This window comes from Vigna angularis, chromosome 1 (assembly GCF_016808095.1).
Source record: "Vigna angularis cultivar LongXiaoDou No.4 chromosome 1, ASM1680809v1, whole genome shotgun sequence".
NCBI lineage: Eukaryota > Viridiplantae > Streptophyta > Magnoliopsida > Fabales > Fabaceae > Vigna > Vigna angularis.
The window spans coordinates 25,328,133-25,349,792 of NC_068970.1; the positions used below are offsets into that span (position 1 = coordinate 25,328,133).

The 21,660-nt window shown below is 39.2% G+C and overlaps 1 protein-coding gene across 5 annotated transcripts; it reads right to left on the minus strand.

The window, feature by feature from the left end:
• Window positions 1–339: 339 nt before the first annotated feature.
• LOC108347102 (uncharacterized) lies at window positions 340–20,946 on the minus strand. 5 transcript variants are annotated; one of them, XR_001833841.2, is made up of 10 exons: window positions 20,778–20,946; window positions 20,558–20,663; window positions 20,083–20,221; window positions 19,474–19,582; window positions 19,261–19,397; window positions 4,934–5,070; window positions 3,813–3,919; window positions 3,452–3,579; window positions 1,816–1,988; window positions 340–733 (listed from the first exon to the last, which is right to left on the minus strand). XR_001833841.2 is itself a non-coding variant. In XM_017586231.2 (9 exons), exons 1-9 carry the CDS (start codon window positions 20,820–20,822, stop codon window positions 670–672), a joined length of 972 nt encoding a protein of 323 aa, XP_017441720.1. In that variant the 5' UTR covers window positions 20,823–20,943; the 3' UTR covers window positions 340–669. The 5 variants fall into 5 exon arrangements, 4 of the variants coding, with proteins under 4 accessions (XP_017441720.1, XP_017441742.1, XP_017441734.1 ...); XM_017586231.2 differs by lacking the exon at window positions 1,816–1,988 and having other exon boundaries at window positions 20,778–20,943; XM_017586253.2 differs by lacking the exon at window positions 1,816–1,988 and having other exon boundaries at window positions 20,558–20,620; window positions 20,778–20,935.
• Window positions 20,947–21,660: the final 714 nt, after the last annotated feature.

Sequence of the window (21,660 nt, forward strand, 5' to 3'; positions counted from 1 at the left end):
TTTTTTTCTTCTTTTAATAATTATAATGATTTTACGTACTAAAATTGATAATCAGTCACGTTTTAATAGTATAGTCATTTACCCTTTCTATCTCAACGTTCTCGGGAATGGAAAAAAGATGAGTGATTATGAGTGGCTGGGTTGATAAATTTCCTCGAGAATCCGAAAGATGGAGTATGATCATGAATACCAATAAAATAACACAATTAGGTAACAAATTTAATGTTACTATCTAAATTAAATGTTTTTTTTCTCTATTTTATATTAACTAAAGTTTCCTTAAGAACGGAGATAGTCATAATCTAACCAACAAACTACATCACTTTCGAGTCCATAAAAAACTGTGGTAATAGCAGTCAATCATATTATTGTTCATGCTTTACCAAAAAAAAAGCCTCTACAATAAATATTACACTTCCATGTATAAAAAATGATTACAAATCATGAATATAGCTTATAGCATTATCTATATCCATGCTTGTAGGGGTTAACTCATCTAACTATTTTCATCCATGACAAACAAATGATTGAGTTCGAATTCAAGAATAATATCAATTGTGAGTTGTGTAAGTTTCTTGTAATGTGCTAAGTAAACTCGGAGCTGCCCAAATCCTTCTTAACCAGGGAAGCCATGTCCTATCTCTGAATATTTATGCTCCAAAGACATTATCAAGAAGCATAAAAAGAGCCTTGTTTTACTAACTGGTAGTATTCTTTCTGCCCATAGAGTTCCCTGAAACAACAAAAGAGTACAACGTCGTATATATTTGAAACAAGCAACAATATATGATGATTGTTACAAAATCATGATTAACTTACATTATCTAGGGGAAAAAAGAACACAAGTAACACTAAAATTTATTGAAAGAAATGACTAAGGAAAAAATCAGTTTTCACTACAAGGTGGTTTTTTAGTTGTGGCATTACTTTTGTATAACCATTATGCAGAGAGTGCCTCCAGTTGAGAGTATAAAATTAATTCATTTTATTAGCAGATGCTTATCATAGAACCGGTGATTTAATCACTTCCAAACAGAATTAGACCAAGCTATCCAGGCCAAATCAAACTCAAGCTCGGGTTTCTCCTCAGTGAAGAACGAGGTAAATAAATTCAATTTTGAGACCCCATACTGAAAAGTACCGCTTGTAAACGTCAATTCAGATTTATTCAAAACTTTCTTGAAAGATGCCTCGTTAGAACTTTAGTTAACAAAGATATTATCACGGACAGGGTTGCTTACAGATCCTATACCAAAGCCTGGCCTGTAGTCGCCCATTCCCATCCCTATCTATAAAATGAAGTTTCCCTTACGTATATGAGGAATTGGGTAGGCTTTAGCAGATCCTTCAGTACAAGGGAATACATGCATGTACTTGAAAATTATTAGTGACTGTGCAATATATGGCCAAACGGTACATATACAAAATCATGCCCAGTGGTAATAAGTGCGATTCCAATTAAAAGAAGAATTTTACGAAGATAAAACTTTTATCACATGAAGAATCACCAGATGTTTTCATTGATTTGATCCAATATACCTAAGTTTTTCTTGAAGCAGATCCCTACTGTTTTCATACAGGGTAAGACCCAATAGCATAATGCCAGATAGTATAAAGACAAATAATATCGTGCAAGTTACACTGTAATAAAGATAAACAGTATCGTTTAAATTACACAATAAACTTACACGATTCAATGTTTGATGCACCACAAGATCGTAACAGTTGAGATGGGTTTGGGGCTTAGACAAGTTGATAAATAAGTGGATGGGGGATATGGTTGAGTTAAAATAGAATATTATCTTTTAAACCAACCTTGTTATGACTCAAGCCCAATCCTGCAGAGCATGTGAAACCCATAGCAGCCTCGGAGGGACATGTCCAGCAAGAAATTGACAATGCCAAGCCAAAGAAATGGACTAACTAGATCTCGCTTTTTTTACCTTTCCTTCCACAAGTTCCCACAAAGCCAGTGACTAATCCTGCTCCTAGTACCAGGGGCCCAATGAGTTTGTTAGTCTATGACTCAACATTTTCTAGAACGAATTTTCAAAATATAGGTTTTCTACCCATTCTTTGTATCCGGATTCATTCTGCCTTGATATATTCCTTCTCCTAAATCCTCAAAGGGGGCTTAAATCTTCTAAGGAGGCTCTTTGTCCTCTATCCTCGAATTCCCAGAATCCTTTCCCTGTCAATTTTTATCACACCTCATGTTTATGTTTATCCTATAATCAATGATGTGATGACATCTTAAAAGGTTGACTTTAAACTTTTCTTAAATTTACAAGCTAGTTTTATGACGATAAACTAGACTTAAAACCTACACTTTCTAAGAGATAAGATAAATGATAGTGATATGTTATTTTTATTGGTAATATGAGGCTGTCTCCTGATATTTATGCACCAATAATCTGCTTCCACTTTGCCCAGCAGCCAACAACTAATTCTGTGGAGGAGGATTTAAGTGAATATTGGTGAGGCCTTACGTCCTTAAAATTCGGATGTTTTTTCTCTTTTTATTTAGCATGTTCAAGGGCTTTTGGCCAAACAAAAAGCGTAGGTTTTATGCGAAGATGTTGAGTTTGAACAGATTTTCTCAATTTTTAAAAGAAAACTTTGTATAGGTTTACTATTCCAATTGCACGCAAATATTTTCATGGCCTTTTTCTCGTGTTAAGCATATGGGATTTTACGAGTCTCGTTGCTAGAACTGCAGTGGGATTGGAAAGATCTTGTCTTCACTGTTTTGATTTTCTTATTTTGGATTTTCTATGCGGAAGGTTACTTCTTCTCTTGTCTTTATCCTCCTCCATTAGTTATAAAATTTTCCATCATGACAAGCAAAAAGAAAAACATGTACAATTTGAAAGTACTATTGTAGCGAATGCAAGACAAAAACTATACGAACCCTGTATTCAAAACAGAAGGAAATTTGTAACCACTACTACTATTATTATAATTATTATCTTGCTCACAAAGAAGACCTAAAATGTCATATGAGGACAAGGAAAGTGGCCTACAGAGAAAGCAAGGTGGTCATACTAGGATGCAATCCTAAAATCAAGTAGGTAATAGTTCCATTATACCCAAAAAAATATCCATGTTAATCTATCATTGCAAGGAAAGCTGGGTAAATGCTATCCACACCCTAAATTGGATACAAAGGAAATTGACAATAACATTACTATTTTTTAACTTCTAGGAAATAGAGAGAACATAAAAATGTCAGGTGAGGACAGGAAGGGAGGCTAAAAGAGAAAGCATTGATTCATTTGGATCCTTATTTTGTAATCACACAATCAAGTAATCTAATCTCTAAAGAATCTGGGAAGCATTGATTCATTTGTTATTTGTATACAAATGATGATTGTACGTGACAACTGATTAGATTGATCTATAGTCACATACTGAAAACATGAAGGCAGGTGGTAAGAACAAATAAACTTACGCTAGATCAGCTGTGGACTCTGATTTGTTCACAGCCTTCCCTTCAGCCAGTTCTAGGCAAGAATAATGTATTATCATTTCCTTTACTGTATACTTGGTGCTTTTTATATCATTATCCCATAAGATGCACTGATATCAAAAGTAAAGAACAGTAACATTAGTAGCTAGTACCATGACATTCAGAAGCCCAACCCAACACCCTCTAGCAATATGAGCATTGGAAATATAGAAGAACGAAAGAAGAAAAAAATCTGTCTGGATTTGGAAACTGCATATTTATAAGTAATCACCCATCTCTAGGTAAAATGTAAAGGTCATAAAAAATATTGTAGTTAGTTAACGTAGAACAAAAAAAAAAGTACCTTCCTAATGTATTCTCTTTTTACATCTTCATGAGAGACTTTACCTTCGGGCAAAAACATTGATGCATTCCAAAGTGCCCCTCTGGCAACCATCACCGATGTGGCACCTTACGTTACACACCAATGTCAGTTAGAAATTAAACATGAAAAAATATTTAATGAATAGCAACTAAGCTAGTCCATCATGATAGGAAAAAATAGTACAGATTTCATTGCATATTTGCTATTTGATCAAAAGTAATGAAGATAAAAAATAAATTCCCATCATACATGATAAAAACCAATGAATTTTCTCTCATTATATTCAATCCAAATGCATACTATTTTTATGAGCATCGTCAGTTATTTGTGTGGATCCATGAGTGACATCCTGCAGCAACCTGATATACCCTGGTTAGTCCCCTCAATGTTACTTTTGAAACCTGTTTTTCAAAAGTTTCTACAGGCTGCCTTAGAAGTGTTATAGTTTTCTTTCCCCTTTAGTCTCTAGTCTTTATTGTCAACGTCTTGTCGTATGGAGGAAAAAAACCACTTGAAGCTATCTCCAAGAGGGGAGCATTCAAGTTACCATAAATGTGAATACAAAGATGATGTGGATGCATTTTGGGAGTCGGAAGTATTTCATAGATATATTTTAGTACGGTATCTGTCATGAACAAGTGTCAGAAGGAATCTTCTGTGTCTAAGCCCATTACTTGGTCCTATATGAAGGCTCGTAACAAATGATTACCAATATCATGATGTGTACACTTCATTCAAGGCCTCTTTGGGAAGGCAAAGCCTATGCGTACACCCAATCCTTCCTGAAGAACTGAAGGTTCTAGGATTAGGACACAAAGAAGTAAGCAATTTATGATCACCACAGGAAGAAATTAGTTTAGCTTTGGCCCATCTCAATGTCCAAAATAAAGAATTAAAACTTCTGGAGATCTCATTAACAAGGATAACGATTAGGTTGCAACATAATAATATACAGACAACATAACTCAGGTTCCTAAAGTTTATAATAAAAATCAGCTGCATTCAGAGTTTTTTTCCCTGCACACTATCTACAATCTATCATTCTAACAAAACATTACTGAAAAATCAGAACAATTCTTGGAGAATTCTTGTCAGCTTACCTGTTGCTAATTTAATCCGTTCAAAATCATCATACTCAAAAACATCACCATTTGCTATCACTGGAATAGATAATGCTGAGACAACATCAGCTATTTCATTCCACTTAGCAGGATCTCTGGGCCTATCTGTGACTTTCCTGTAAATATATCAAAAAGGAAAAAAGTGAGCGCACTTTAAGAACCTAAAGATCAATTTTAATGATTAAATGAAATTAAAAATAAAATATAGAAAGAGTTCCCTCCTCCAAGGGTTTCGACTTTGTAAAAAAAATGTACCTTCACAACAAAGCTAAAGCTCAATTCTCCCAATTGATACAAGATAGAATGAATATCTTCTTGTAAATGAAAGCGCTACTTTATTTTTCAGTTCATTAGAATCAAATTTTCAAAAATGATAAATAATCCCTAAGTTGTACATGTGATACCTTTAGTATGTCTCAAAAATCTTGGGCTAGTTACTTTCTTAAATAATATGGTTTCCCTAAGAAACAGGCTCTAAGTCTATGAATGTAAAGTAAAGAATGTGGAAAGACTAAAAAAAATGCCATTTGAGTCTCATGCAAAAATCTTCCTTGTTGAATGCCAACCTTACGAGTGGATCTACTTCACATAGTCTAGCCCTACGTATCCCTTTCTGAAGTTAAAAGTAGATGGTAGTTACATACCAACTACACATGCCATGGGGATTGGTGGTGTTAAGATATTCAACCACAGGGAGATGACTCGGGGATTTCTCTAAACGCTTGCACCCTATTGCCTGTTAGTGCACCTACCACTCATTACAAGCCCATTGGGAATATATCTAAGCCAACTTAGCTAAAGGACTACTACATCTGCACTACACCATGAGTTATCATTAAGAATCTTTTGTGTCATACACAGTTAACAAGTGTCTTTGACTGGTTTGTGTTAAAAATATTAAATTATCAGACATCTTAGATAGATATCTTATCTTTATTTTTTATTTTCAATTACTTTGTTATTATTCTTTATTATTATTTTGGGCTTAGTCCATATTTCTTTTATTATAAATATAGTATCTTATGTATATTTTCTACAGAAGGAAGATTAATTTCATACAATTTTTACTATATTCAATATATGGTATCTAGAGTAGTATAGCTTTATTCTTGCTATCACCTAAGCATGTCTCATTTTGGTGTTTTAATTGACTTACTCCATGCCTCCCAAACCCCACAAAGATCTTGATTAAACCCTTCAGCATATCCTTCCAAACTCTTCAGACTTCCACAAAAACACGTCAGTGTTCTTTGGAATCCAAACAACTCAAGAACATTGCCGGTACCCTTTTCACTCTCCTCTCACATCCATTGGTCTCAATTGCCGATTTGTTCTCTATTAAGCAAACCTTGAACCAACAACCACCATAACCCGTCTGAACCTTTTTAATGTTCTAGATGCACAAAGTACTAAACTTTTTTACCCATGAATGTCTTCCCTGTCAATAGAACAAGCCAAAAAGTAGGAAAAAATTGGGCCTTCTCCAACCCCTCCCCATTTCCCAACAAGTTTGAGATGATCTTACCATTGACTTTATTGCCCATTTACATGTTGATAGATTAACCAAATATGCTCAGTTCATTACCCTCCCCATATCCTTCACCGCACCCATTTAGCTCACTAGTACTCTATTGAAATTTGCAAGTCAATTGTCACAGACCACAACCCCTTGTTCCTCTGCCACTTCTTCCATGAGCTCTTTTCGTGTACTTGTAAACACATTGAGGTTTAGCACCTCCTACCATCCACCAAAGGATGCTTAATTTGAAGTCATCAATCAGAACTTAGAAATTTACCTTACATGTTTCGAACCACATTCCTTGTACAAGTTTTTCGTCGAGTAGAGTATTGGTACAATTCCTTGTTCCATTCAGCAATCAATACCACCCCATTTCACGCCCTTTATGATACCATACCACCCTCATTTCCATATTACTTATCAAGCACAACTAGTATTCCATCTCTCAACACCTTACTACAACGACGTGTCAAAATACTCCTCCAACACAAACAAAACTTGGAAAGAACTCACCAAGGCATGGCCTCAAAAGTCAACAACTCCTGGCACTACCATGCCTTCGACATTGGCAATTGGGTCTTTCTTCGCCTCGGATACTACCTACCTAGGATTGATCACCACATGAACTTCCCACAAACTCTTCCACAAATATTTTGACCCCTTCACCATCACTAGACATCAGTGAAGTGGCGTACAAGTTGGCCCTTTCAATCCTCCTCATCTTCCACAATTTGCTTCTCCTTTATCATAGACTGTTAGGAGATGGAGGGTTTATGAAAGGAGAAAGATAGTAGAGAAATAAAGATGAGTACTTAACTGTTGAGCAGTTAAGGGGGCGGGAAAAAGTCTATAAAAAGGACCTCTTTTGTAGTTACAAGTAGACAGTTTTGTACTTTGAGTTGTAGACCGGTTCAGACCTGGTGAAGGAGGTTAAGCTCCTGGTTTTTCCCAGTTGTATTCTTAATTCTTTGATGTGAATACAGTCGATTCATTACCAATTCTTGTTGTGAGTGTTACTGAAGTGTGCGAGTGAGGTAGAAAGTTAGGATTCTTACCCAGATTCCTAACATAGACCCACACCTCCTCCTATCCGTTCACATCCTACCACTAAATCATAGTGACACCACACACTAAACTCTCACCCCCAACCTTTTCCCTAAACTAAGCACTTCTACTTCTGCTACAACCACTATAACTCATGTTCGCCATACACTCTCATTGTATCCAATGTAATCTTTATGCCTTTGCCAACCTTGTTACCTTCTCGCCCACTGTCCTTGCCATCCCACTCTTTGATAACACACACATGTCTTGAGCCTTTCAATTTGAACTTCCACAATTAATCTACTTGTACATCACCACCCACCCATTGGTCCTGCAACAAACTAGCCCAATCCCAACCCACCATCTACCCCCATTTTCCATTTCCAAGGCATTCCTACCTCCCATTATTGGGGCTTTTACTATCAACCTTGAGGACAAGGTTATTGTCACATAGGGAGACTTTGTTAATGGGCTTGGCACTCGTAACAAACCATTAGGAATACATCTAAGCCCCCTTGCCTAAAGGACTTTATCTACCCTAAACCACGAGTTCTAATTAGGAATCTTTTCTATTATCCACAATGATAAGTGTCTTTGACTAGTTTGTAGGAATAATGTATTCAAGTCTTTATATCACCTACTGTGGAAATGAAGAAGGCAAAGAATCTTTATTATTTTCAAATAGTTTTCTTAGAGTAGTATAGTTTTATTCTTTCTATCACCTAAGCATGTATCAATGCTCTATACATACGTAGGCAAGTAGCTATAAAAATGGATTTAATCTCTTGTGATAAGGGTTGTAGGAATATTATTTGTGAATTGAAAAATTTTGATCTCGTAAATGTTCTTAAAAATTGGAATGTGGAAGTTGTTCCTCAGTTCATATTTATTGGTATGATAATTCTTTAGTTGATAGTGTCGTTGGCGGAGGTCTACTAATCAGATTTAGAATCATTGTTGGCAGAATCTTCCAAATGAAGGCTTGGTTGCCTATAGGCCGGACTTCAGTCTAGCAATGTAGTGTTTCTTTCTTCTTATTTTTTCCTACTATACTAAAAAAACATGGTATCAAAGTTTCATGACCCTCCATGGACTGTCTTGTCAAAACTCCACTGTTGAATTTCCTAAAACAAAAATGCAAAACTCTAATTAATAACATAATCTGTTATTTCTCTTGTTTCCAACAAGACTATCCCTTTTCCACTGTTTCCAAATATGGTTGCTACTCCAATTCGTAAGTGTTGTTCATTGTCTGACTTTTTCATTGACATACCCTATGCTCACCACCTTCCCAAAGCATTGCCTCACCTTTGTCCTCTTAGATGCATTGACCCTGACTTTATACGATATACTTTGCCCAGACTTTTCCCAAATGCATTGGCTTCGATTTTGTCTCAAATGCATTGGCCCCAACTTTGTCCCATATGAACTAACCCCTGCCTTTGTCCCAGATGCACTAGCCCTACCCAAATGCAATAGACTATATTTATGCATTGACATGGTGTTAGGATATAGAATAAGGGGAAAGGGGATTAGGGTAGAAGGGAGAGGACGGTATAAATAGATTGACTGTATAGTTAGAAGGGACTTTTGATGAATTGATTTGTTGACAGGTATTGACCTGTGACGAGGGTTAAGCCTCGGTTTCCATTTTGTAGAGTGATTCTTACTGTGAATAGAATTCAGTTTCCTTCTTTCTGTGTCTTTTTCTGGGAGGAAGAGAGTTCGTGATTAGGTTCCCTATTTAGGAACCTATCAATTGGTCCGACCTGCCGGATATTCGCTTGGGAGGGGACTGATAGATCAAGAAGTAATCAAGAAAGGGTGGAGGCATGGAAGGAAGAAACGATACCGTGGAGAGGAGGACCAGCGAACTGAAAATGAACATGGCAGCAATACGCCAAGATTACGCAGCAATACGCCAAGATTTGCAAGAAATTATGAAAAGGTTGAGTGGGCGAACTAGCAACCAGGAGGGCCAACAGTCGGACGACAGCCAAGCCTCCGTCAACGAGAACAAAAGGAGGCAAGAGGAGGAAGTGAGAGAGGCAAGGGGTGAACGCCATGAAGGGCAACCCAGTTGGAGGACAAGGGTAGAATTACCCACTTTCGAAGGGTTTGATCCTATGGGATGGATTGCTAGGGCGGAGACAGTTTTTGAGACCCAGGGGGTGATAGAGGAAGAAAAAGTGCGCCGGACATACAGTAGCATGGAGGGAATTGCTGGGTATTGGATCCAAGCCTGGAAGGCTAAAGCCAAGAATCCTTCTTGGGAAGGACTGAAGAAAGCTATGGTGATAAGGTTTGGAACAATTGTTGAGCATTTGTTGAAACAGACGGGGACGGTAGACGAGTATGTACGAGACTTCAAGAAATTGGCAGGACAAACGAAGAGGGTACCGGACGAGCAGCTGTCAGGATATTTTCTGGCGGGATTGCAAGAGGACATTCGGAACCAAGTCCAACCGTATGACTCGCAGGAAGTGATGGTAGCGAAGCGGATCTCAAGGGATGTGGAGGCTGGGTTGCAAGAACCGATACGCAACAAGGTGCGTCTTCTCGATCCTCAAGAATTGATGGCCGCGATGCCAATCGCACGGGATGGGGAGGAACTTAACGGAGGAGCGAAGACCGGAGGAGGAGGAATGGGAAGAAACCTGACGAATTGGAGTAGACCGAGCGGGGTGGCGTCGCGGGTTGAACCCAGTCGACAAACCCAGAACCGAACGAGGCCAGCGGAGCATAGTGGGTCGGTGCGCAAGGAGGTGACACAGGCGAGCGGGCTTGCGAAGTCAAACTTCGATAACAGAGGGAGAAATTCTGGGAATTTACCCTACTCACCGTTTGCGAAAGGTAGGAAGGAGGAAAGTTGTTTCAGGTGTGGAGGGGCTTTCGGCCCAGGTCATCAATGCCCAGAAAGAAGTTTGAGGATGTTGATGATGGTTGAGGACGAGGAGGAAGATGGAACAGAGGCAGAGACAGAGTTGGCTCAGATGCAGATGAAGCTTTCTGCGTTTTCTGTTGGGGGCCTGACGCAACCCAAAAAGATGAAATTGCAAGGAGAAATTGAGGGAAAACGAGTTTTAATTTTGATGGACAGTGGCGCGTCCCATAAATTCGGTCTCTTATTTCGACTACCACCCAAACCCCCAGACTTGAAGTTGCAGGTATCGATAGAAGCAATTGAAAATCACATGCCACAAGTTATGGTAATTGATGAGATTGGTACAAAACATGAAGCAATGGCTGCAAGCACAATTGCACAACGTGGGATTCAGTTTATTGCCACTGCTAATGGAATCCCAATTGAAAATGATGATGTAAAAAGTAGTGAAACTTTTGAGTGCAGGTAGTAGCAGCGGGTTCCTTCCTATGATCAGACCATATCACAATGCCATCGGCTCAATCTTCCCGATTCCAACCTTGAGGACAAGGTTGTTCTGCAGGGGGTGTATTGTTAGGATATAGAGTAAGGGGAAAGGGGATTAGGGTAGAAGGGAGAGGACGGTATAAATAGATTGATTGTATAGTTAGAAGGGACTTTTGATGAATTGATTTGTTGACAGCTATTGACCTGTGACGAGGGTTAAGCCTCGGTTTCCATTCTGTACAGTGATTCTTACTGTGAATAGAATTCAGTTTCCTTCTTTCTGTGTCTTTTTCTGGGAGGAAGAGAGTTCGTGATTAGGTTCCCTATTTAGGAACCTATCACATGGTCTCTATCCAAGAGCCATATGTTCAAGTTTAAAAATTTTGGGTCTCCAATAATATTTTGAAGCTTCCAATACGGTTTTAAAAAGGACAGCCCTGCTTTGGTTGCCATGAATTGTATCTCAGGTTGATGGTCATCCCATCTTAGCTAAGCTATTTCTCTCTCCAACTTCTCCAATATTTCTAAGTTACTTTTCCCACAATTGCTTAGTGGAGCTCATTTTCTTTTTAGGTAAACTTAATTATTTTATTGTAACAAGCTAACGCTTAGTATGCTTCATCTTAAGGAGAGTGTTAGACATATAAGAAACATATGATGATATCATCTTAGAATATTTTAGGGTATCTTAGATGATCTTAGGATTTATTCTTCTTTATATTTTGATTTGTTTCTTTATTTAATTGGGATGTTTATGATAGTAGGAGTAATATTTGCTAAAATTCAGATTAATTAGAATTACATTTATAGGTATATCATGCCATCTATATGGGAATAAAGCCTCCTATAATTATTTGTATTGATTTTCAGTTGTGCAGCCCAGACACAGTTTTCAGCATCTCGCATCAATTTTTCTCTTTCAACAATAGGTATATTGTTAGGTTCCTAAGTATTGAACCTAACTAAACTCACTCACAATCACTCAGAACAGCCTGAAGATGAATGAAAGAACTGTATTATTACTCAAAGAATGGGTCTGTACAAAGAATAGACTGGGAGCATAACCTCCCTCACAAGGTTCACTGAACCTGTTCTTTACATCAACAGCCAACAACCGCCTCCCTCTGTTAAACAGAGGCTATTTATACAACCTTTTCCCGCCCCCTCTTATAACGGTTAAGACAGTTATGTTATTACACTTTTTCCCGCCTTTTGTAAACTAACCAGAGCCTATCATTACCCACTGCCCCATGTTCAACCTTGTCCTCAAGGTTGAATTCCGGGTATTGATCACGTATGGTAACAGAGTCTTCCCATGTTGCTCCATCACGGCCCCCTTCTTGCCATTCAATCAATACTTGTGGCACTTCCTCGTCTCCTTTCCTGCTTTGCCTCCTCTCCAACACTTTAGTAGGCCAATAAGACAGCTCTTCCCCTTGTAAATCCTTGGGCAACTCCTTTTCCACACTCTTATCCCCCACCGCTGTCTTCAACTGTGAGGCATGGAAAACGGGATGAATGCGAGCTGTTTCGGGTAGCTGAAGCCTGTAAGATACTTCGCCCACCTTATGCTCAACTAGGAAAGGCCCATAGTATCTCGCCGCCAATTTTGGGTGCAGTCTTGACGGCATGGATGTCTGCCTATGCGACCTAATTTTGATATACACCCAGTCTCCCACCTTAGTATCTGCTATCCTTCGTTTTTTATTAGCCTGCTTCACCATTAATTCTTGGGCTCGCATCAAATGGAATTTCAATTGTTTTAAGGCCTCATCTCGTGTTTGTAATTCCTGTGCTACTACCTCCACTGCTGTTTCACCAAGAATAAACCTGTGCAATGATGGAGGCGATCTCCCATAGATGACCTCGAAGGGTGTACACTTCGCAGCCCCTTGAAAACTGGTATTGTACCAGTATTCCGCCCAAGGTAAAACATAACTCCATCCCTTGGGTTGCTCCGAGCAAAAACACCGTAAATACCCCTCTAATACCCGATTCAGCACCTCTGTCTGGCCATCGAACTCTGGATGGTAAGTTGTACTCATCTGCAGCTGAGTTCCTTGCTTCTTAAATAGTTCTTTCCAAAAATTACTAAAAAAGAGAGGATCCCGGTCACTCACAATCGAGGCGGAAATACCATGTAACCTTACTACTTCTTTAACGAACACTTCCGCTATCGTGCGGGCAGAATACGGATGCCTTAAGGGCACGAAATGGCCATACTTGCTGAGGCGAGCCACCACCACCAGCACTGCATCAAACCCATTCGACCTTGGCAGCTTGACTATGAAATCCATGCTGACTTCTTCCCATACAACATTTGGAATGGGTAGTGGTTGTAGTAGTTGATAATGACATATTTTACCATGAATTCAGTAATGAATTAAGAGAAAATGTCAACCCTTAACTTTTTACCTTGTAAATCCTAGTTTTCTTTTAGTTGTTAAGTGGTTGCACCTTAAGCTCTAATGAGATATTTTGATCATTAATCCCTGCTTTTATGTGCTTAAAGTAGTTGGAAGAAGTCTATGCATCAAATGAAGGCACTGGAAACCAAGGAAAGCAAGAAAAACAACAAAAATGAAGAACCATTGAAGCTAGTTCGGGCCCCCCTGGTCTATGGGGGCTTGAGCGCCAGTGCATCATGACTGTCGTGCGCTTGATCCCCCCTCCTTCTGGGAGGCTGGAGCGCCAACTTTGCTGACATGGCAGATTTGCCCTATTTAACTCAGAGGCACGAAGAGTTTGACATCTTTGGCTGCCCAAACACGATTTCTCTCATTTGGAGCTCTTGGAGGCGAGCTAGGAGCTGTGGGAACAGTCCTTCTTCATCCTTGGGTCTTCTTCCTTCTTCCATTTCCACCATTGTTGTAAGCTTGAGCTCTCTATTCATGGAGAGCTAGTTTCATTGTTGTTGGGGGATTGATGTAGCCACTGAACTCTTATGTAAACTACTGTGTTTTGAATGAATATATGCCTCTTTCATTGATTGTTAGTGTTTAATTCCTTCTCTTAATGCTTGTTGTGAAATTGCTACCCGTGACATGATTTTAGGGTTTGCTTGATATTGGGAAATGTTGGGTAAATCTGGACTTGGATTAAACACCTAAAGGAAATAGTATCTAGGGATAGAACTAGGACTTTTGGTTGTCTTAAATCTCAAATCTTAATGCGGAAATAATTGTTAGGTTTTCCAAGGGATTGAAGCCTAATGAGGAAGTCTAGACTCTCTCTACCAAGGGATTGAGTTTGAGTAAATTAGTAGATTGACATTGGCATATTAATGAAGAGGAAGTGATTTTTTATACATAAGAGTGAAGTAGGTGAAATCATACCCCCAACAATATCATTCCATATCATTTCTAATCTTTCCATTTCCAAGTGTTTGAGTATCTAAGATCATTTTTATCATTTATGTTTCATGTTTACTTTAATTGCACTAAAACCCAAATTATGGAAGCATTCTTTAGTCAACGTTAGTTGGAAATTACACGATTGTTTGGTGACACGAGTCTCTTGGGAAACGATATCCGGTCTTACCGGTTTATTACTTGAAACGATTTGGTGCACTTGCCAAAGTCTCAACAGTAGTCCTTGGGGGGACGACACAAGGTACTTGTGTTGTTGACGTACCAAACAGCCCGCCACATAATCAGTCACAGTTTTTTTCATTCCCACCCAGTAAAGAGATTGAGCCACCCTCCTGTAAGTCCTGTACACCCCGGAATGTCCCCAAGTTTGGGTCAGATGAAACTCAACTAACAGTTTGGGAATCTAGGCTAATTGAGCCGATATTACCAACCTCCCCTTGTAATGCAGCCTTTCATTTTCCATAGTAAAGGGTGGGTGTGAGTTTGGGTTCTCCTTAATATCCTCCATTATCTTCCTCAAGTATACATCCTCCTCTACCTCCTTTATCACCTCTTCAAAATTCTGCCAGTAGGGTCTAGACACTACCCTCAATTCCTTTTCCCCTTCCCCCGGTTCCTCCATTCTCCTGGACAGGGCATCAACCGCTCTGTTTGTGTTCCCTGCCTTGTAGACTATTTCGAAGTCATACCCAAGCAGTTTGACAAGCCAATTCTGCTGATTCTGGGTTGTAATTTGTTGCTCCAACAAGTACCGCAAGCACTTTTGGTCTGTGTGAACTACAAACCGTTGTCCCAGCAAGTAAGGTCACCAATGTTGTATGGCCATCACCAATGCCATTAATTATTTCTCATAGATCGATTTATTTAATAACCCCTCAGATAGGGCTTTACTGAAGTATGCAATAGGTCTCCTGTCTTGTGTCAATACAGCCCCGACGCCCCCCTACCGAAGCATCACATTCTATGTGGAATTGCTTCTCAAAATCTGGTAGCACTAACACAGGAGCTGAAGTCATTGCTTTCTTCAATCGATCCATAGTTTCTTCCGCCTTTTCAGTCCATCTATACTCCCCCTTCTTTAGCAATTCGGTCAAGGGCCTAGCAATTTTACCATAGTCCTTGACGAAACGCCGATAATATCCCGTCAACCCAAGGAAGCCCATCAATGCTTTCACGCTCCTTGGTCTTTCCCAATCCACCACTGCTTTTACTTTTCCAGGATCCATCTCTACCCCCTTTTCCGAGATCAAGTGGCCTAGATATCCTATCTGGACACACCCAAATTCGCTTTTCTTCTGGTTAGCAACCCACTGATTCTCCTCCAATCTACTCAACACCATCCCCACGTGTTTCATATGATCAGCCCACGTCTGGTTGTAGACCAGAATGTCGTCAAAGAAAACTAGAACGAACCTCCTTATGTAAGGCCGCAGTAGGTCGTTCATCGCGCTTTGAAAGGTTGTTGGGGCATTGGTCAAGCCAAATGGCATTATCATGAATTCATAATGCCCCAAATGTGTTCGGAAAGCTGTCTTTTGTATGTCCTTCTCCCCCATACGTATCTGATGATATCCAGCCTTAAGGTCAACCTTGGAGAAGTATTTCGCTCCCCTCAACTCATCCATCAACTCCTCTATGACTGGGATTGGAAACTTGTCAGGGACTGTGGCCCGATTCAAGGCTCTGTAATCAACACAAAATCTCCAAGAGCCATCCTTCTTCTTCACCAGTATAACAGGGCTGGAGTATGGGCTGGTGCTTGGCCGTATCACCCCTGTTTGTAACATATCCGCTACCTGCTTCTCTATTTCATTCTTCAACACATGCGGGTACCTATAGGGCCTTACATTTATTGGGTCTACTCCCTCCTTCAGGGGTATTTGATGTGCCATAAGTCTTTGGGGAGGCAACCCAGTGGGTTCCTGAAACACTCATGCATACTGGTTCAACATCTCTTCCATTTCCTTTCTCTGATCCCCGGTTATTCCAGGCTCATGTGCTCCGTCTCCACCCATCTCCATCTCTCCCAATTCCCAGACTAGCATCCAAGTCTCCACCTCTTTTATTTTCAATAACACCTCCGGAGTCACCAGGCTTCTGGCCAGTTTAGGATCCCCCTTGATTGTCATCTCCTTACCCTCCTGGCTAAAAGTCATCGTCAGGTTGCTCCAATCCAGAGTCACCTTCCCCAGGGTAGCCAACCATTCTAACCCCATAATCACATCTACCCCTCCTAATTCAAACAAGTGTAATCTAGTTGTGACCTCCACGTCCCCTATGCGAATCTACACCCCTTCGCAGCACCCTCGGGTCTCCTTTTTCCACCCATCACCCAAGCTAACCAGGTAAGGCTTAGTGTCTGTCGTGGCCAACCTTAGTTCCCCCACCAGTTCTCTATTAATGAAGTTGTGGCTCGCGCCACTGTCAACCAGTACTATCACCCTTCTTCCCTCAATCTCTCCCTACATCTTCATCGTCTTGGCTTGCGTTAGGCCCCCTGCAGAACACGCCAAGAGCTCCATCTGCAACTGGGTCATCTCCGACTCAGTTACGGCCCGTTCTCCTCTTCGTCCTCTGCCAAGATCAACATCCTCAGACTCCTTTCTAGCATTGATGTCCAGGTCCGAAAGGCCCTTCACACCTGAAACACTTGCCCTCTTCCCTACGTTTCACGTATTCAGCGTAAGGTAAGTTGTGAAAGTTTCGCCCTCTGTTTTCGACGTTGTTCGACGCCGCTCCACTCGCCTGGGTTAATTCTTTGCACACCGACCCACTATTCAACGTTGGACCCGTTCGGCCTGGGTTTTGACGTACGGGTTCAGCTCGCGACACCGTCCTGATCGGCCTAATCCAGTTCAATATGCTTTTTCTCGTTCCTCCTGCTTTCGCACCCTCATGCAAGGCTTCCCCGTCGCGCGCGATACGTATCGCGACCATCAACTCCTGAGGGTCAAGTAATCGCACCTGGCTGCATATCGGTTCCTGCAATCCACCCATGAAATACCCCAGCAAAATTTCCTCTGGTAGCTTCGACGTTTGTCCTACCAAGATTTCGAATTCTTTGATAAATTCGTCCACTGTTCCGGTCTGCTTGATGGTGGTCAACCTTTCAAAGATGGTTCCCCTGCTTCTTTCCCCAAATCGCGCTACCAATGCTTCCTTCAGTCCCGCCCAAGACCGGTTCTTGGCCTTTTCCTTCCAAAAGCGGAACCAATACCCGGCACTGCCCTCCATACTTATGTATGCCAGTTGCAACTTCTCGTCATCTTCCTCTACTCCTTGTAAGTCGAAGAAACGATCGGCTCGGTTGATCCAATTGAGTGGATTCGGACCTTCAAACGTGGGCAATTCGACCCACTTCCTCCAATTCGGTGGGTGCTCGTGTTTTCCGTTTCCTCCTCCCCCGTCGTTCTTTACATTTCCATTGACCGAAGACTGACTATCCTCCGTCTGGTGACGTCGTCCTCCCAAAACCCTCATAATTTCCTTCAGTTCTTGACGAGTCGCAACCGTATCTTGGCGCAACGCCCCCGTCAACGCCTTAATCCCGTCAACCGCAATTTCTACCGTCTCCAACCGTCCCTCCATCACGTGGAATCTTCCGTCAACCTTTCCTTCCATGGCAATTCTCTCGCACCTCGTCTCGGATCCCGGCAGGTCAGACCAAAATGTTAGGTTCCTAAGTATTGAACCTATTTGAACTCACTCACAATCACTCAGAACAGCCTGAAGATGAATGAAAGAACTGTATTATTACTCAGAATGGGTCTGTACAAAGAATAGACTGGGAGCATAACCTCCCTCACAAGGTTCACTGGACCTGTTCTTTACATCAACAGTCAACAACCGCCTTTCTCTGTTAAACAAAGGCTATTTATACAACCTTTTCCCGTCCCCTCTCATAACTATTAAGACAGTTATGTTATTACACTCTTTCCCGCCTTTTGTAAACTAACCAGGGCCTATCATATACCATATCAAGATATAGCAATAAAATCTCCTGTAATTATTTGCACTAAGAATAATTATCTTATATAAAATGGACTCTGTTATATAATTTTCAGCATCTCTTTCACCTATTTTACCCTTTCAACAATAGTAATTGACAACAAGATGCACTAAGGGCTAGCATAAAGTGTCATTTCATCCCTAGGAAGAATCAATTTTTGTGTTTAGCCTAGGGGAAAAGGGTGATTTTTCAGGAGAAGTTACTCACCAAATGCATATTGTGTCATTAGGTTCAGTTGTGTATTTAAAAAAAAAGTTATTTTGTTAGTCTGATGGCAGACTGTTATTAAGTTTTATAGGAGCTGTCATTGTGCAAAACTAAAAGTGCCTGATATGAAAGGAGTGGCCAAAAAAGTTCATTTGAAGTTCTATGGACAGAGTTATTCCCAGTAGGAGCTGTTACAACAATAGGACAGCTTTTGCTACAGTTTCCATTCAATTACTGCGCCTAAATATCTAGTTTCAATGTACTAACATAATATCCCCTAGGATTTGGGTTTTGATTGAGCATAGTGACATCAGACAATTCATCACAAGTAGATCAAGCATTACACTGTTGCATTCTCTCCCAATAAGATACTTTGAATGTCCTCTGACAAAAACTTGTCATGATGGTTTGTTCTACATATCCTAATTCTATGAAAATTTCATCACTCCCACTTCGAATAACATATCATCAAACTATTATCCTGCTTTGACTGCATCAATGAAAACAATTAAACAAGCCTTTGCCGTTCTTCAATAAAACACTGTATATCATCCCAAGCCCAGATTAAAGATAGAAGTTGTATAACATAGTCAGTGCACAACATAAAACGGTATAAGATAGACTAATGATAGAATTGTGATAGATCCTAATAACGATAATTGTCTATTTAACCATCTAATAAGTTGATTGAAACAAGAAATACTGTCCTTTGAAAGCAAAACACCAGTATTAGTTCACACTAGAGAAAGAAAGTCCCAGGGAAAAGTTTTAAGAATTAGAGATTACCGTCCATGGACTGTGAGAGCAGAAACACCAGTTTTCTCAATTCTTCTGGCCAATTCCACAGTGTCATGTGGTGATTTTAAGAGTCGAATCTTACAAGTTACGGGTGTGTTCAAATTCCTCCTTAATGTCGTTAAGATCTGGTATTTTAAAGAGAAAAGATTCAAATATGTTAAAGAATCACAATCAGAAATATAACAGCTTATAAAGACTTACATCATGAATAAGCTCTGGTTTGGACAGCAGAGCAGCACCCATCCCACCACTCACAGAAAACGACTTCGGGCAACCCATGTTAATATCTATGGCAGCGACATCATTACACCTGTAGCCAGTCATAGCATATAAAAATGAAAAAAATAAACACTTAAATAAATTGCTTCTTCAGTGCAGAAAAGCTACATGCAATGATCCTGTACAGCAACTTCGGTGCACATAAGAAAGCATACATACTTCAAAACAGAATATTAAATCTGTTCAGTGGGTCTATATATTTGGAATTGGGAGATAAAAAGATCTTCCAGCAAATCGTTACTATGACTAAGACAGCAACATTTTAATCTATATCTGAATGGGTTTTCACTTTTCAGTCTTATATATACTAAGATGAAAAAAAAAACATTAAGAACCAACAACAACAATATCAGCCAAGACACATCTCACTGACTGGATGTGTTTTTTCCCACAGGACATAACTGATCCCATTGGGAAATCAATCAATAAAAAGTATGTACAGTGCACAACTATTTCATACAGAGAAGTAAAAGCAAAATGGGTATATCAACTTCAGCTTAAAGAGGGAACTGAAATACACAATTAACTTACACTAACTGAGCCGCAGTTAGGGCTCTCACAGCATCAGATGTGCCTATTTGAAATACAACCCTATCCTTTTCTTCATTGCAGGTTCTAAAAACAACACTATCTGTTCCCTTCTCCACAAAATCAGTGCATCCAATGAGTTCTGACAAAGAAATATGAAAAAAAAACGTTTCTTAGTATATTAAATCTAAATAAGAAAAACCACAGGCATATTAATGATTAGCTATCTCTCCAACAGTTCCAATAAAATTCTTAGCGGTTGGCATCTTTCCACCGTAAAAAATAAATAAGCATTGACATTCATCACCACACCACTATTTCATTTCATTATGCGCATGTATACAACAGTAGAACCGAATACTAGCACAGTTTATTCATTTAAAACTGGGTCAAGTAGAAAATAGTATAAAAGCTGTATCATGCCAAATCCATCATAAGAGGGTGCAATTGAGAGACAGAAAAAAGCGTAGTTGTGTACCGTTGATTCGACGCTCGCACTTGAGCATCTTATGATCAATGATTTCCTCACCGTAAGTGATATCTGCACCATATTGAGCAGCTAGTAATCTAAATGGGAGAGTGCCCTACCAAACAAAGTTAGAAAACAAAAAAGGCAGATATAACGATATGAATGTTGCGGTTTGGTTTGGAAGTTGAAAATGGTAGTTTAGTGAAAATGACAAGGAAGTTGAACTCACAACGCGAACCATGGGAGCGAGAACGAGTTTGTTGCGGTAATCCATAATTGTAGGGTTGACGAATGCCGAGTTCCCAATTTGCCCGGAGCTATTCGGCGAGAGTGGCGAGAATAGATAAAGGATCGAAGATGCAAAATCTAAGAGTTCAAATACAATTTTCTTTTGTTTTGCGTCAAAACTGAGTCCCGGTTTTTTTTCTACCACAGAAAACGCGGTTTAAAACACCCTGTAATATGATAATTTAATTAAGGATAATCAATTATTTCAGTTAATTGTTTTTCCTCATAAATTAAAAAGAAAATATTCGAACAAATTGCCATACCAAAATAATAGTTATTTGGATTAATTGAAATCAGCCGTTCTTAAATTTTTGTAGCAGAAAAATTCGTTCTATTAATATCTTTTATAGTTGGTATTTAATAATGATAACTATTATATTCTGTTAGCAGATAAATAGAATAAACTTAAATAGTTAATTAATCACTTTTATCAGTTTTTAGTAATACATATTTTATTTTATTAACATGTAACAATAAACTTAAGACGGTATTTTAGTCTATAAAAACACTAGCATGATGATGTCATGCACGAATACTATAATTTATACTTTCGATATTAATTAAAGAAAACTCTTCTTTTATAATCTAAGAAAATATTTTAACTAAAAAATATATATTTCATTAGCCCACAAGAATAATAATAATATTAATTTTAACATAAAACAATTTTATATTATATATAATATTATATATATATATATATATATATATATATATATATATATATATATATATATATATATATATATATAATTGAGATTATCACAAAATTAGACAAGATGACATCATGTTAGTAAAAACTTTTCGACCAATGTTAAGAAGAA